Source organism: Archocentrus centrarchus, chromosome 9 (assembly GCF_007364275.1).
Source record: "Archocentrus centrarchus isolate MPI-CPG fArcCen1 chromosome 9, fArcCen1, whole genome shotgun sequence".
Taxonomy (NCBI): Eukaryota; Metazoa; Chordata; class Actinopteri; order Cichliformes; family Cichlidae; genus Archocentrus; species Archocentrus centrarchus.
This window is the reverse complement of record NC_044354.1, coordinates 3,295,236-3,310,538: the sequence shown is the minus strand read 5'-3', so window position 1 is coordinate 3,310,538 and position 15,303 is coordinate 3,295,236. Positions and strand designations below refer to the sequence as shown.

The 15,303-nt window shown below is 41.2% G+C and overlaps 2 protein-coding genes across 4 annotated transcripts; both read right to left on the bottom strand.

The window, feature by feature from the left end:
• Positions 1-44: 44 nt before the first annotated feature.
• On the bottom strand, positions 45-7,918 carry LOC115785715 (ras-related protein Rab-27B-like). 2 transcript variants are annotated; one of them, XM_030737531.1, is made up of 6 exons: positions 7,559-7,918; positions 6,684-6,859; positions 4,240-4,325; positions 3,438-3,541; positions 3,179-3,302; positions 45-2,741 (listed from the first exon to the last, which is right to left on the bottom strand). In XM_030737531.1, exons 2-6 carry the CDS (start codon positions 6,834-6,836, stop codon positions 2,552-2,554), a joined length of 657 nt encoding a protein of 218 aa, XP_030593391.1. In that variant the 5' UTR covers positions 6,837-6,859; positions 7,559-7,918; the 3' UTR covers positions 45-2,551. The 2 variants fall into 2 exon arrangements, with proteins under 2 accessions (XP_030593391.1, XP_030593389.1); XM_030737529.1 differs by lacking the exon at positions 7,559-7,918 and having other exon boundaries at positions 6,684-6,906.
• Positions 7,919-7,965: 47 nt separating this feature from the next.
• Positions 7,966-15,287, bottom strand: poli (polymerase (DNA directed) iota). Of its 2 annotated transcripts, none has more exons than XM_030737519.1 (10): positions 15,100-15,287; positions 14,899-14,994; positions 14,652-14,816; positions 14,044-14,190; positions 13,609-13,845; positions 13,230-13,408; positions 12,580-12,671; positions 12,298-12,485; positions 10,905-11,125; positions 7,966-9,372 (listed from the first exon to the last, which is right to left on the bottom strand). In XM_030737519.1, the coding sequence occupies exons 1-10, from the start codon at positions 15,188-15,190 to the stop codon at positions 8,647-8,649; spliced, it is 2,142 nt and encodes a 713-aa protein (XP_030593379.1). In that variant the 5' UTR covers positions 15,191-15,287; the 3' UTR covers positions 7,966-8,646. The 2 variants fall into 2 exon arrangements, with proteins under 2 accessions (XP_030593379.1, XP_030593380.1); XM_030737520.1 differs by having other exon boundaries at positions 7,968-9,372; positions 12,352-12,485.
• Between the last annotated feature and the right edge of the window lie 16 nt (positions 15,288-15,303).

The window sequence follows — 15,303 nt, the reverse complement described above, 5'->3', positions numbered from 1 at the left end:
GCATAACCTAAACATTAAGTGTGTTTATTCCAAATTCAGCCCCACACAGGATTCATTTTTTAACAACAACCCTTTAACATTATTGTTCTTGTGTTCGATCTGCATGGCGATTTTGCTCCATTATGCATAAAAGGGCTTGGCTGCTTATGTACACGTTGTATAAAAGTCATAAATCATGCGAGGGACTGTACTGTCTCGGTTGCTCTGTCAGCAGCAATCATCCATGTAACAAACCACTTCCTACAGGAAATGTTTTTTGATTATGCTCCATGATAAATATACATTATGTGCCTGCATATCCTTCCATCAATGCCTCAATGTGTCAAATAAAACAGTATTTTTCTCTGGTATGACCTGTATGGAGATTAATTTTTTTTTTAAGTAAACTAACAGTAACTACAGGCATGTAAAAGGTCATTTCTGGCTTTTTCAACATATTTGAACAACCAAACATTTGATACATTTTATACTTTACATATATACAGATATTTATTAATTAAGCAAAAGCAATCTGAACTTTCTTGTGGACAAAAGTAGATTTCCCCCAGAAAAAAACAAAAACCCAAAAAACATCTTCACCAGCTTCAGTTTCTTATTTTTTTTTTAACTACTCTTCATGCAAGATTCCTCCAGTTCCAAGATGCTTGAGGATTTTCTTGTGTGTACTGTCTCTCTCACACCATCATTGTTTTGCTGTGTGCTTAGGATACATAAATTGTATATAAGTGGTTTGTTGTGAAGCCTCACACAATGTTTTTGCCACTGCCATCACACCTTTTTAAAAGCAGCCCTTAGAAGCCCAGGGCTGGATCTGACTGCAAAAGGATACAAAGCTCATCCACTAACAATCTGTGAATCAAAAATCTAACACAAAGTGACGTGTTTAATGTAAATGGAAAGTACAACATGGGCACATAAATTCATCAGGAAAATGTTTACTTGAGAGCCGAGCTTTTTTCTCGATATGCCACTGGAAGTCTTCTTCAACTATGGGAGTCACCGCCTGCTGGCTGGCTGGAAGGATTGCAGGTACTTCTGCATTGGCTTACAGAGCCAGAGGCTATGTCCATCTTTTAGGTACAGTCTGTGGCTTAGGATCATTATCCTTCCAGTTTAACTTCCACTTTTAGCCTCACATTATCTGAGCATTCCTGATAGAACCTCTTGGTCCCTGAAGCAGCAAAGCATCCCCTGACCAGAAAATTTCCAACCCCATGCTGTATGCTTAGAAAGCAGCCTTTGGTCTACTCTTTCTTAGATTTGTATGCCCAGAGCACATTATTCCAAAGGGCCTGGTCTTTGTCTTTATGGGTATTTTGAGCCTGTTTGGACAGCAGAGGATCTTTACTGAAATGCCTCTCATGGAGGGTAAATGTGTCCAATCCCTTTCTAACTTTAGACACGTGCACCCTGACACCAGCAGTTATCTGCATATACTGTGACTGAGGTTTGAAGGCTATATATGCCACTTGTAGATGACTTACTTTAAAGGGGAATGATTCTTTCAAAAGCATCCACAGGTATCTGTAGAACTTTTACTGAAGCTCTCTGAAGGTCTTCAGACAGTGGCACCACACGCTTCAATAAGAAACACAAGAGCAGACCGAAGATGCCAGCCTTTTAAATAAGACAGACCACATAGGAATAATTCTCCAGGCTTCCTGAAGTACATTCAAAGCTCTGCTTTAAATATCCTTTTTGTTGCGTTCTCTGTCTGAAGATCTCACTTCTTCACTAATGTTGACTGGTTGTGTTCTGCGGTGTGGTTTTCATTCCAAGTATACTTTTACTGTGTTGGCAGGGTGTTTGGGATCACTGTCATGCTGAGAAATAAAGCTGTTGTCATTCAGATGCTTATATTGCACAGTGGATCCAAATCTGGATTCATAATTTATGAACTTTGACAAGATCCCCAACACCACTGGCTGAAATGCACCCCAAACTATGACACTGTGCTTTACAGATGGCTGTAGACACTCACTGATGGACTTCAAAATATGCCAAGCTTTTGGCAAATAGCTCTTTGGGAATTACCTTGTTAGCGCAAAAATGCTATATTATGTCTTTCAAACTGTTATTTTTGGCATATTTATAGATTCAACTAAAGAAATGGGAACAAATAATGTGTTTTTGCGAACACTGAAAGGCCTTCAGAAACATAGAGAACTACTGATTAAGTGTGGCTCTTTCAAAATAAAATCTAAAGGAATGAGGGGTGGCTTAAGACGTGCACCCTACTGTACTTTTTTAAAAGTGGACATCCAGTTATTTCATTTTGCAGTTTTCTTTTATCCGGTATATCTGCTCTTGTTTATTACATGACGATACACAGTGTGTGAATAAATAACATTACAACAATATAATTTATAATGAAAATAATCAGATTTCCCGAGCTCTTCTCCGCTCATGTATGTGTCATATTTTGCTTGGTTTTAGGATCTCAAAATGTCTCATCTAGGAGGTACTGTTGTAGAGCTCCAGAAAACAGTGGGATCTCAATATGCAGTGATAAATGGGGCAAAAGAGAAAAGATGAGCCGGTGGCGCTAACATTAGCAGGCGCACCTCCTCCTCACAGGGGCCTCCTCCACTTCGTGGCTGGAGACGGGGCTGCCGTTGGGTTCGGAGCCGTGGCCCCCGTATGCGCTCTGCTCCATCCTCTTCATCACCAAATCCAGCAGGGTGGTCACCGCCAGGTCCACGTCGACACCTGTCACCGCACTCGTCTCAAAGTAGGGGATGCTTAGGAGAGCGCAGGACAGAGAAAAAACATTAGCTGATCTTAAAAATGATTAGCATCTACACCTGACCCTCTTTGCGCGACAGGTGTGTTACAGATCCAGGTTTAGGGCGGCAGCGATGAAAAGTGTTAACCAGCACCACCTTGTGGTGATAGAAGTAGAGCGTGTCCAAACCTAAACAGATTTCCATCATTTTCAAAGATTGGAGAAAAAAAAATGTAAACATCTGAACTCGTTTACACAATATGAACCTGTGGAAAATGCAAACTTCATCTGTATAAAGAAGTCACAAAACTGTAACATCTAGTTTATTACCAGGGCAGTATTCATAAACATTACTGATGTCAACAAAAACTGTGGCCATATTTCTGTGTGCACAGAGGAAAAAAAAAACCCTTAAATAATTAAATAACTAAAACAGTGTTTGTGAGGCCTCACCCGTATCTGTCTGCCAGATCTCTGGCCTGTCTGGCGTGAACATTCCTCTTGTCTGTGAAGTCCGCCTTGGTGCCCACCAGCACCACATCTGGGCTGTCACAGTACGCGTTAGCCTGCAGCTGACCTGAAACACACAGGAAGTGTTTTAAAGTCTCGGGAGCAAACCCGAAACACAGAATCAGTCGAGAATATCATCTGTGCAGCAACATGTGACATAACGCCGATCTGAATCAGAGCAGGTAGCTCTCAGGACACGTACTCATCCAGTTCCTGACGTTGAGGAAACTTTGCTGATTGGTCAAGTCAAACATTAACAGGAAGCCCATGGCATCTCGGAAGAAAGCTGTGGTGAGGCTGCGGAACCTGAAAGGATGCAGAGTTTTAGCAAGCAGATGCCAGGCTGACATGCCTCAGCAGCTGCTGGAGTCCAGCCTTCATGGTCCCCCAGAATCATACCGCCCTCTGTGATTTCTGTAACTTGATCCCTGGTACACCCACGAGGCTGAGACTGTTCTGAGCACAGACTGTATATAAAAGATGGATGTATCTTTTCGCATTCTTTCTAGGAGACAATTTGAATTCTGATTGTACAGAAAAAACAACCTTCAGTTTGGTTCTTGTGCGACCTCAGTAAATATTTCCCCAGGTTTATGGTCTCTATCACTAATTTCAAGTCTTACAACATGAAGCAGAGTGTGCTTTAGGTCAAGCCTACCTTGTGCTTGACAAAGCCACTACCTTACGAGCGTGTGGCATCCTTGATTTCAGAGTCTGAGCCACCTCACACTCATGGTGTCTGATTTCAAAAAGCTAAGATGATGAGGGCTAAAATGCTTAAAAGGCCATTATTTTAAGTTTGCTGGTCTGGAGCATTCAGGTGTTCCACAATCTTCCTCAGAGTGGAGCAAATCCAGACCATACAATTACAACAACAACAACAACAACAAACCTCCAAGAGCTTCCACCTGGAATGATCTTAAAATTAGGATCAAATAATCCAAAGTAAGATTTTTTTTATAAATATAGCCTCAAATGTAATGAAAACAAAAGTGGAGAATTACCTTTCTTGTCCTGCTGTGTCCCAGAGCTGAAGGTGGATTCTGAAGTTCTTCTCAGCTGTCCCATCTACACCTGTCCCTGTATAAACCTGAAGCAAACCACAGGGCTCAATAATCCACCCCCAAAAAGCTACAAATGCTCCACCTCTAAACCAAATTACACAATTTTTACTTTACTTGTTGGGTCGTTTGTTTGTGATTAGATGGCTGAGCAGACAGATGTAGTTAAACTTATGACACAGGAAAAATAACTAATTTGATGTAACTGCTCTACTTTATGGACAAACTGTGAAGGGCACTAAATGTGAGCATATCAAGATTTTATATTCATATAAGCAGCAAATACATATGTCTCTGTTCTCTTGACTTCAATTCAATTTTATTTGTATAGCACCAAATCACAACAGTCACCTCAAGGTGCCTTGTAATTAAGGTAAAGACCCTACAATAATACAGAGAAAACCCAACAGTCAAAATGACCCCCTATGAACAGCACGTGATGACAGTGGGAAGGAAAAACTCCCTTTTAACAGGAAGAAACCTCCAGCAGAACCAGGCTCAGGGAGGGGGGGCCATCTGCTGAGGGGGGAGAGAGACAGAGATTAATAATAATTAATGATTAAATGCAGAGTGAAGTAAAAACAGTAGAAAGAGGTGAATAAAAAGAAACAGTGCATTATGGGAGCCCCCCAGCAGCCTAGACTTATAGCAGCATAACTAAGGGAGGGTTCAGGGTCCCCTGATCCAGCCCTAACTATAAGCTTGATCATAAAGGAAAGTTTTAAGCCTAATCTTAAAAATAGAGAGGGTGTCTGTCTCCTGAATCCAAGCTGGTAGCTGGTTCCACAGAAGAGGGGCCTGAAAGCTGAAGGCTCTGCCTCCCATTCTACTCTTACGTATCCGAGGAACCACAAGTAAGCCAGCAGTCTGAGAGCAAAGTGCTCTGTTGGGGTGATATGGTACTATGAGGTCTTTGAGATAAGATGGTGCCTGATTATTCAAGACCTTGTATGTGAGGAGATAGATTTTAAATTCTAATCTAGATTTAACAGGGAGCCAATGAAGAGAAGCCAATATTGGCCAAGCCAATAAATACTTCCATGCTTTTATTTATTTACCTTTTTTTTTTTGTTATAGAGAACTCCAGCGTTTCTGGTAAAACTGATTATATCAGGAAAACTGCATGAAGTGTTGCAGCTCCAGTTTATTTTTGTGGTTTTGTTTACTGTGTGGATAAAATCCCAGCATTTAATTTAGTTCTTTGTTTTAGTTTTTCAAGAACAGCAACCTGTTCAGCAAACTCCAGTTTAACTGGTCTTATTTAGGATTTTGTGTTTGTTACTTGTTAAGTTGTTATTACTACTTAACTAACAATCTGGATCGTAATGCTGAACTGTTCAAAGGTTTTTGTGCGACTGCTTGTTTTTCTAACAGAAGATGAGGTCAGAAAATATTTTCCCCTCTATATTTGTAGTGTTTTTTTAATAAGTATTTGAAATCATAATAAAATTCAGAGATTTAATCCAGCGGCTGTTTACAGATTTTTATTTGTCTTCCTTTTCTGTTTTTGTTTGTGTTGACTTGAACAAGAACCACGGGGGGTGTTTGGGGATTTGTCTGAGGGATATGCTGTTTTTGAATTTTTTGTGCAGAAAAATGTTCAACAAAATTAACAGGCCAACTCCCAGTTTAAGGTTTATGCCACAGCTGCCCTAAGTTAACAGTATTGGTGATTACCAAAATTATTTTTTGAGCATAAAGGTGGTTAATCCACCAGCAAGTGCAAGCTCTTTAATTAAAATTATATTATTAATGCTAAAATATAATTATTGTTATCCATGAAATTTCAAATTTTGTGTTTTACAAGAAAGCAGAAAAAAATTGTAAAGCACATTATTATTTTATTAAGATGACAAATTACAGTTATTTACTTGCATTCCTGAACACTTTCAGTGATTGAGTGTTACTGTATGCTTGATCAAATTTGTGCACAAGAACATGAATTCAGTTTATTTGCCTAATAAATGACAATATAATTTTCCAACAAGTTTTTTTTTGAGAGAGATTTCTAAAATATTTGTTTTCCTGTTTTGTTTTGTTTTTTATGACAGGTGGTCTAATGAGTTAAATAATAATTAAATGATAAAAATAAAAGAGATATAAAATAAAAAGACCAGAGTGCACTTTAGATCTTTAAATAATAAACTGCCAGAACCTCTGATTTTTAAATATCTCTTATTTGCGATTCATAAAAATTGCACACAAAGCTCACCACACACACACACACACACACACACACACACACACACACACACACACACACACACACACACACACACACACACACACACAGAGGAGGTAGAATAAAAGTAAAAAAAATTTTGAAACTTTCCTATAGTTTGAATAGAAAGTTTAAATAGGCAGCAGCAGGTCTGTTTGGTACTCACCACTCTCTTTTCCCTGAAGTCGATGCCCACCGTGGTTGTGAACCTGCGGTTGAACTTGCTGTCGGTGTACCTGTAGAGGAAGGTGGTCTTTCCCACGCCCGAGTCCCCCAGCGCCAGCAGCTTGATCAGATAATCGTAGTCCCAGTCCGCCATCGTGCAGCAGCTGAGTGCTGAACCTGCCACAGAGTTCACAGCACAGCGCTTTGCTGCTTTTCACATGCACCAAACCACGAGGGTTTGGACGCATGCGAGTTAGACAGGATAACAACTATAAAGGTTAAATTCTTCCACCCAAGCTGCAGTTTTCAGTCTGAGGCTGCGGGACCATTACACAGGCTTAGCAGGACGTCATAACTCCCCGCTCATTAGGCGCTGATCAGAGAAGGACTAGCACATGACCGGAGCTGGCTTCCACATGAGCAGTCAAATGTCTCTCCACAGGTTTCTCTGACTTTGCTTAGCAAAAAAAAAACTGCTTGTTTGGCAGACAAAACTCCTTTTATTGACTTAAAGGGCTATGGGCAGACAGCTCAGCACTGCATGACGCCGCTCTGTCACTGCAATGCTTTGGTTGCAGTCAGCTGGGGTTGGGCAGGCCAATAAACACAGCATGGAAAATCAGATCTGATGATGCAAAATAGTTACGGGAGTGAAGTAAACACTTTTGTCTTAAGGAAAAAAAAAATGAATACAGCACGGGATGCTACTGTGAAATTTTGAGTCTCCATGCACATTATTAATATTTGCAATCAGCAGAGCGAGGAGGCTGAATCAACACTCTTATTGTTTACTTAGGAAAAACACAACAAACGCGACTGTAGTGGCAGTCAAGCCAACAATATCCCCTCAGCAAGCACGAACCATTAAAACCTTACCAGTCTATGGGCAGGAAGTGAAAACATCCACTCACAAGGAGCCCCGCTTGTTCTTAATAAATGAGCACTATCATGATCCGATGGCACATTGTATATATACCCTGAACCTTTCCCCTGCCTTACATGTGACCCAGGGAGGAGTTTCTGAGGGGAACCAGCTGCTGCTCTGTTTACAGACTCCTGCGTGAAGAAAAAGGGGCTCTTTGAACGCTGGATTTTCTGCGGATTTAAGTGGAAATAGTCCAACCAAAAAGCAGGCCTCGGGTCTGGAGGCTCAGTGAAGTAATCCTGCTTCTCTAAACAGTCTGTAGACGTTTTAAAGTTTTACAAACATATTTTTATTTCTAAAGCAAAAAAAAAAAAAAAACTATGTTGCATATAAATGCTGTGCAACAAAAACAAATAAACAGAACTTTAAATGCCAACCTGGTAAAGCTTCCTGTGCTGTTTATTTTTGTCACTGTCGGGTTAATCAGACGATTAATGTCTGAAATTTGGCCTTTTGCTCATTTTTAAGGCTGCAGTTTGATTCTCCCCAAAATGAGTCCAACCGCTGATCAATTTGCATCAATTTGCTCTTTTGTTTAATTGTGCAGTTTAATTTCTGCCTTGACTTTCTTTTTCTGTTTGTTTGTATTTTAACTTTTCACAGAAAAAGTTTGGACACAGGGTAAGTGTGGTACTGTATAATTAAACAATTAAAAGCAGCATTAACAGCTGTCTGAAACAAGGTGTTTAATCTCCTCTCCTTTTAAGGTCGCCCCTTCCTTCAGCCCGACTACCCTCTGATTGGCTGCCCCTCACAAAAGGAGGTTTGTGCAACAGGTAGATATGTAGCGCTCATGTTTAATGTGACTATCATTCAAATTTTCTTTATATGAGAAAATAAATTTTATACAGTTTGTAAAAGGACTTTACAAATATGTCCTACTAGACATTAATTATTTAATGCTTAATAAAAAATGTTATGACACTCGAGCTGCTTTTTAAATGTTCAGTATTGTTGCCTATTTAGGTAAAAACTGCTTTAGAGAAAAACTCAACAGTCAGACTCAGAAGATCTTCTTAAAGAAAACAGACACTTCTCTCTAACCGGGTTTGAAATACTTGAACAAATTGTTGGCCTGGCTGCTTTTTCCTGCAGCCTTTCTGTCTTTGGTCATCAAGCTTCTTCCTGGTTTCTTGGACGAGGGAGTCTTCAGGACTGGCTTCTGCTGTTTCCACTCAGACATCAGCTCCCTTTGAACGTCCAGCGGAAGCTCAGAAAACACCTTTGGGTCCACATTTCCCGGGAACTCGCAGTCAGATGACTGGGGGAATGACAGACCCCCTTCCTCCATGACGTCTTCTCCTGGGAATGCACTTGTGCCTGCGGGCCACTGATGACTCGCAGCATCCTTTATGTCATTAACATTTTCTGAGTCTGTAAGTGTCTGTGGAGGCTTGGTTTCTGACATGTGGAGGCCGTCAGCACCTGACTGGCTGGTGGAAGTGCTGCAAAGGGAGCTTACGTAGGCAGGAGATAACAGCTCCTTCTGGATTTCCTCTGGAAGAAGCTTAAACACCTCCGGGTCGACATTAGGAGGCAGTTGTGTCCCAGTGTTCACTGCTTCATTGGGGTCACACCCAGCTGTGCTGCAGGATGCATTCTGAGTCTCTCCTACAGCAACAACAGGGTTTTGTTGCCATCTGAATCCGTGTAATGGTGCCTCAGAGCAAGAAGAGCTTTGTGTGGTGGGCTGTTTCTTGTGTTGAGTAATCATGCCATCTGTGCTACACTGATGATCCATATCATCACCCTGAGTGGGATCAGCCTATTGGAGAATAAAAGAGGAGGAACAAAAATGGTGTGAGGAAATTCAGAGTACTAACACACTCCTTCTAGGAAAAAAAAAATCCTGCATTGTGTAACTTCAGTGTGTAAAAGAAAAACAATGAAAGCACAGAGTTTCTGCTGGCCAAGATTAATTCTTTCTTAAGAACCCTTTTAGCACCACTTTGAAACTTTATAATAGCTTTTCGTGATTAAAGCAGAGCCAACATGGCTACAAAGTATTTATTAAATGAATGTTTTTCAGGACTTTCCATCGGTATGTAACAATAAGCTTTATGGAGTGTTCACACACAGTCTGCTAAAATTAAACATATTTCAACTTCAGTTAAAAAAAAAAATCTTCATGCTCAGTCATGAAAGCCCATCACTGTGGATTCTTCACATGTCAGGAGGTACAGCGGGTCATCTACTAATCAGAAGTATGATGGTTTGTTTGATTCCCGGCCGCATGCCAAAGTATCCCTGAGCAAGATACTGAACATGAGTATGAATGTGTGTGAATGTCAGACAGAAAGCACTTAGGTGTAGAAAGAAGTGCTTGTATGAATGGTGTGAATGAAGTGCTTTGATTGCTTAAGTAAAGTGCTCCATAAGAGCATTTACAATCAGATATGTAGGTCAAGCTTATTGTCATCATTCACAGGCTGACAGCTTGGCAAAAAGTGAGACTTGAATAGAATGCCTTTATTGTCATTATACAGGATGTACAATGAGATTGGAGGGCCACTCCTGTTCAGTGCCATGTAACAGAAAATCAAACTCTCTAAAATGAAAATAAAAATATTATAAAAATATTATAATCTAGTATAATCAATACTAGATGCTGCTAAGTTGTGAAAATATGTTACTGTAACCTGATTCTAGCCCTCAGCTGTACTCCTCATCCTTCTTCTCATTGGCTGTTATGGGCAAATATTTGTGGGTTTCCAAAAACACTCCAGCACATGCAGGAATTTTCCCTAGCTCAAAATGAGCCTTTTGGGGGGGGGGGGGGGGGGGGGGGGGGGGGGGGGGTCGAGCATGGACGTAAGCACGACTGGTTATCATATTCTTAAGGCAATGAGTCTGCGTAGCCTTACGGCACCTACCAAAGAAGTTTGGTAGGTGCCAAATTTATTATATTCAAGAAAAACTCTGGACTGTCTTCACATAAGCAAAGCAATGTGAAACTCTGCTTCATGTTCTGGGTGAAAACATCATCAAAGGCATAAGAAAAAAAGGCGTCCTTTATTGGACAGCAGTACAGTGAAGATACACAGCAAAGGGCCACGAGTCAGACTCAAACCCGGACCATAAGGTCACCATAAGGTTGTTTATTTACAGCCCTAATCAGAAAAAAAAAAAAAAAAGCTTTTTATACCTGATTCTGACGCCCACAGCGGGCCGTACAAATGTAACCTTCACAGGTTAAATTTAAGACTTTTTAATACCTGTTAATTTATTTATGTTTGTTTTCAAATCAAACTAAACAAACATTATCTAAATAGTGTTGACATATATAGTACATCTTGCCTGGCACTGCGATAAGATGACCTGCGATTTCTTGGGAGATGCGCTCTGTGAAAAGAACGACGTTATCGAGCCCTTCCCGGTGACGGCAGCCGCTCGGCTCTGCAGATTACTGAAGCAGACGTTAATGAGGTTGAGGTGGAAGGGGGCACTGCAGTCCACCATCCTGTGGAAGAGTTTCATGGCCAACGGGAGCAGCTGGATGACAGCATCATCACTGCTGCCTATAAAGACAGAGGAAATTATACTTTAATGGAGTTTGGTTCAGTTAGGGTGATCCTAACTGAGTAGATACAGTCACTGCTTTCACTAAAAAAACCAAAGAGGGTTCACAAATCAGTGCTGGAAACAAGCTGTCGCTCAAAGTTGGTCAAGTTGTTTTTTTGTTTTTTTTTTATTTCTTGTCTTGAGAAAATCTAGAGGAAATTAACCGACTCTTTATGTCTCTGCTATGTTCATAATCTCATTCACAGCCAGTCTGTTTGTGTCTGCTCAAAGGACACAAACATTATGGAGTAAGATAACTGTCAAAAAGATGTGTGCATAATTCTAACATTCGTATTTGTATGTCAATAAAATTCTTGTACCTAAATCGCTGCTGAAATAAATGTGAGTCTGAGAAACTGTGCAGATTAGGATTGTTTTTATGTGAGTATGAATCTAAAAGCTGTGAGTCCAAAGTCTAATTTCTTCGACTACGAACTCCTCTCTTCTGTGTGGACTCGGATCCAAGGGGGGAGTAATCGATCCGCCATTATACCAAACACAGCATGCTCCAAATTCAAAGATGGCTGAGGACAGTGGACCGGGTGGAGCTACCAGCTCAGGTGACGCATCACAGGTAAGCTCAATAACGTGTGTATCCAGTATTTATATACATATATTAAGAAAAAACTGAATTTGGATTCGAGTCCACACAGAAGGAAGGAGTTCGTAGTCGAAGAAATTAGAGTTGTATTCGCAAGACTCTGGACTCACAGCTTTTAGATTCATACTCACATAAAAACAATCCTAATCCGCACAGTTTCTCAGACTCACATATATTTCAGCAGCGATTTAGGTACAAGAATTTTTTTGACATACAAATACAAATACGAATGTTAGAATTATGCACACATCTTTTTGACATCTTTTATCTTGCGCCATAAAACATCAGCTTTAAACATGTTAAAGCTGAGGGGAAACTGCCGAGCTAGGAAAAAACTGACCCTCTGCTTAGAAAAAGCAGAGGGTCAGGACAAATATTTTTAAAACATTTGTCCTGACCCTTTGCTATAGTACAGCAGTACATGTGTGTACACTGTATATCTAAAGTAAAATTGTGGTTGTGAACAGGAGATTGGAGTCACTTTCTTCACAAATGATTTACTTTTAGGTAATTTCACCGATTAAAAACCTGAAAAATCTGCTACACATTTCAACCCGAGCTCTTCCCGATGCGTGAGCGTACCAGACCCGATCTTCTGTCCAATGTGGTTCGGGATCGGACACTGCCGGCTCTCCCGACTGAACCACTTGTTTGTCGTTGTGTACCTACGGATTGTAAGCCTGAAGGTTTGAGGCTGCCGGCCATCTTTGTGCATCCTGGTTTCCAAACAGAATAACAAAAGGTCAGACTAAGAAAGTCACGCCCTTAAATGCTGCTGTGATTATTCAGCCTCGAGCTGGTGAAACAGACCTTTCCACCACACCGCTCAAAAGCTGTTGAATCTTTTCCAAAACCTCCTTGGTTGAGGACATTTTCTTGAAAGAGTCTTCATCACTGAGAGACTGAAACACAAAGAGGACACAAATGCAGCTAAGAAATAAAAACCTGACTGGACTGTTTGAGGATGTTAAGACGTGGATGGCTTTAAATTTTCTTAACTTAAACGAACAGGAAACAGAGGTTTGGTGTTTGGCGCTCCTGACCTCGACGATCTTTGCCCTTTAAAGATTTATAATAAAGCCTTTGCAAGGAACTTGGGAGTGATCTTTGACAGTAATCTGATGCCAAAGGTGAAGCCTTGTTTCAGGGACTTTGAGAGGACCGTCCATGCCTTCATTTTGTCGTGTCTTTATTCTTTATTCAGGTGTTAGACTGTCGCTACTTTGCCGATGGGAGATGGTCCAAAACGCTGCAGCACGGTTACTAACCGGAAGCTGGAAGGGAGCAGAGGGCTGCATCTACAGCTGCCGCTCCCTAAAAGTACATCCGCACTGGCGTCACTGTTCACCACCGGAAACTACTTTTATGCACACACTGTAGCTATGAAGCACAAATACACATGCAGCTTCTTGACCCTTGTTTATGTAGATATTGGTAATCTCAGGGATCATCCAGCCTACCTGAGGGGCCCCAGTACAAGTGACAGGCGATTCATCAACACCGAGGGCCAGATTCTTCAAACGCTGAGCAACGGGACCTCCGAATTCCTTCACCAGGTCATTCAGAGGATACAGCTGCAGGTCTTTTACACTGACCAATCCCAGGGCTTGAAGCCTCTTAGCGGTTTGGTGACCCACCCCTGAGAATACACAACGGTGCCACAAAGATTTATCAGGGACACACAACAAAAATACATCAGAGAGCTTCAGATTAAAACACCTCCAAATGTTAAGGACAACAAAATAATAAAATAGTGTATCTACTATAATTTACTATTCTTCTGTTCACCTATGCATGAGAAGATCTACTTATGACTGACTATTTTTAGAGCATGTATACCTGGCACTTTGCGGAGACTGCTTAGACAGCCCATGATGTCGCTGATGTTCTCTGGCAGCAGGGTGGTTTGCTGGTTTGGTTTGAAGGTGCCTGAAACCAGCTTGGCCAGCAGTTTGTTCGTGGCGATGCCAGCACAGCCGGTCAGGCCCAGTTTGCTGTGGATGGCTTCTCTCAGTTCTGCTGCAATGTGTGAACCTAAAGCCAACTGTGTGTAATTTCCGGCTTTAACATCTGCAACTGAGCAAGATGAGAAAAACTGACTTATTACATGTGGGCGTGAAAGAGCACAAAGTGACACATTTTAGCATCTGCAGGTGAACCGTTCACGAATCGGGAAACTGAAAGCTCCATGCAAATATCTCACGAGCCACTTTCCAGTTTCAGTGGGCCAGGTGTACAGCTGCACACTGTGTCAGAGTCACGAATGTGTCTTACTTGGATGATTGTAGACGTGTCCTTTAAATGAAAAGTCTTCAGACTTCAGTGTGTATGCAAGCCTTTGTTCTACCATCTCTGTGACATCCAGGAAGTTTTCATCGAATCCAAGTCTTTCCACCAGCGGACAATGAGACATCAACAGCTCTGGATGGCAAACAAGAAAAGGTAAATATATACATCAACCCCATTTAGCTGTTATAAACCATCACAGACCACCAGGAGGTTGTTGAACCAATCAGTGGGTTATAAAGAGTGTGCACTTGAGGAAAGCTGCAAATAGTGGCAGTTAGAGTATGAGTGGGAGATTTTTATAGCTGAGCCTTTGTTAAAACGGCTGTTTTTACATTAAATTCTGGCTTTAAAAGGTGGACAAATCATTATTTCTAAGAGAAAAAGGAAAGAATCACAGTGCTGCTGTGGTGGGACCACATGTAGGACCTACTCTGCCAAGCAAAGTGAAGGAAAAGTTTCATCCAGTCTTCTTTAACTGTAATTACACTTTTTCAGAGTGAAACTTGATGTCATACTGAACACCATGACTAAGAAGTATTTTATTGCCTACTGAGCACTGTTTTCACAGCACACTGCAGTGATGCACTGCTTACCTGTCACTTTATATGACATTTCTCTGTAGTGCGTGAGGTCTTCTCCTTTAACCAGCACCAGCTCAGGACATCGCTCCTTAGCATCAGTCACAGACATCAGCTTGGTGACTCCCCTCTCCCTTGCCACATAGTTACAGGTGACTATGATGTATTTCTGCTGTATACCTGATCGTGTGAGAATCATTTAGGAGCAGTAGCAGTTTTTTACACTTTAATTTTTAAATCTTTTTGTAACACGTGAGTTTACCTAAAGGGACTTCTCTCAGTGCAGGGTTTCTGATCATTTCCACCTGAGCGTAGAAGCAGTCCAGGTCAAAATGCAGAATGACTCTATGTGCAGGTCCTGAAACACACAAAATACATGCAACAGTAACCATGTCTGCAAGCCTGAAAGTCATAAGAAAGCAAAGAGCAACTGTCAGGTTTCAGTTTCAGACTCAAAGTTTACCTGAAGCAGCAGCAGGGGGGCTATGCGCTGCTGAATCCACGAAACTGTTCCTCCACTCGGTTTCATCCTCTTCATCCTCACTGTTTCCCATCTCTAAGGACGCAAACGTGATACGTTTTGCAGATTTTAATTACGCTAAATATCAGTACCGCTACTGTCGCTGTTGTCGCGCCGTGTCTTTCGTTGTAGGTCCCAGCGCAGTTT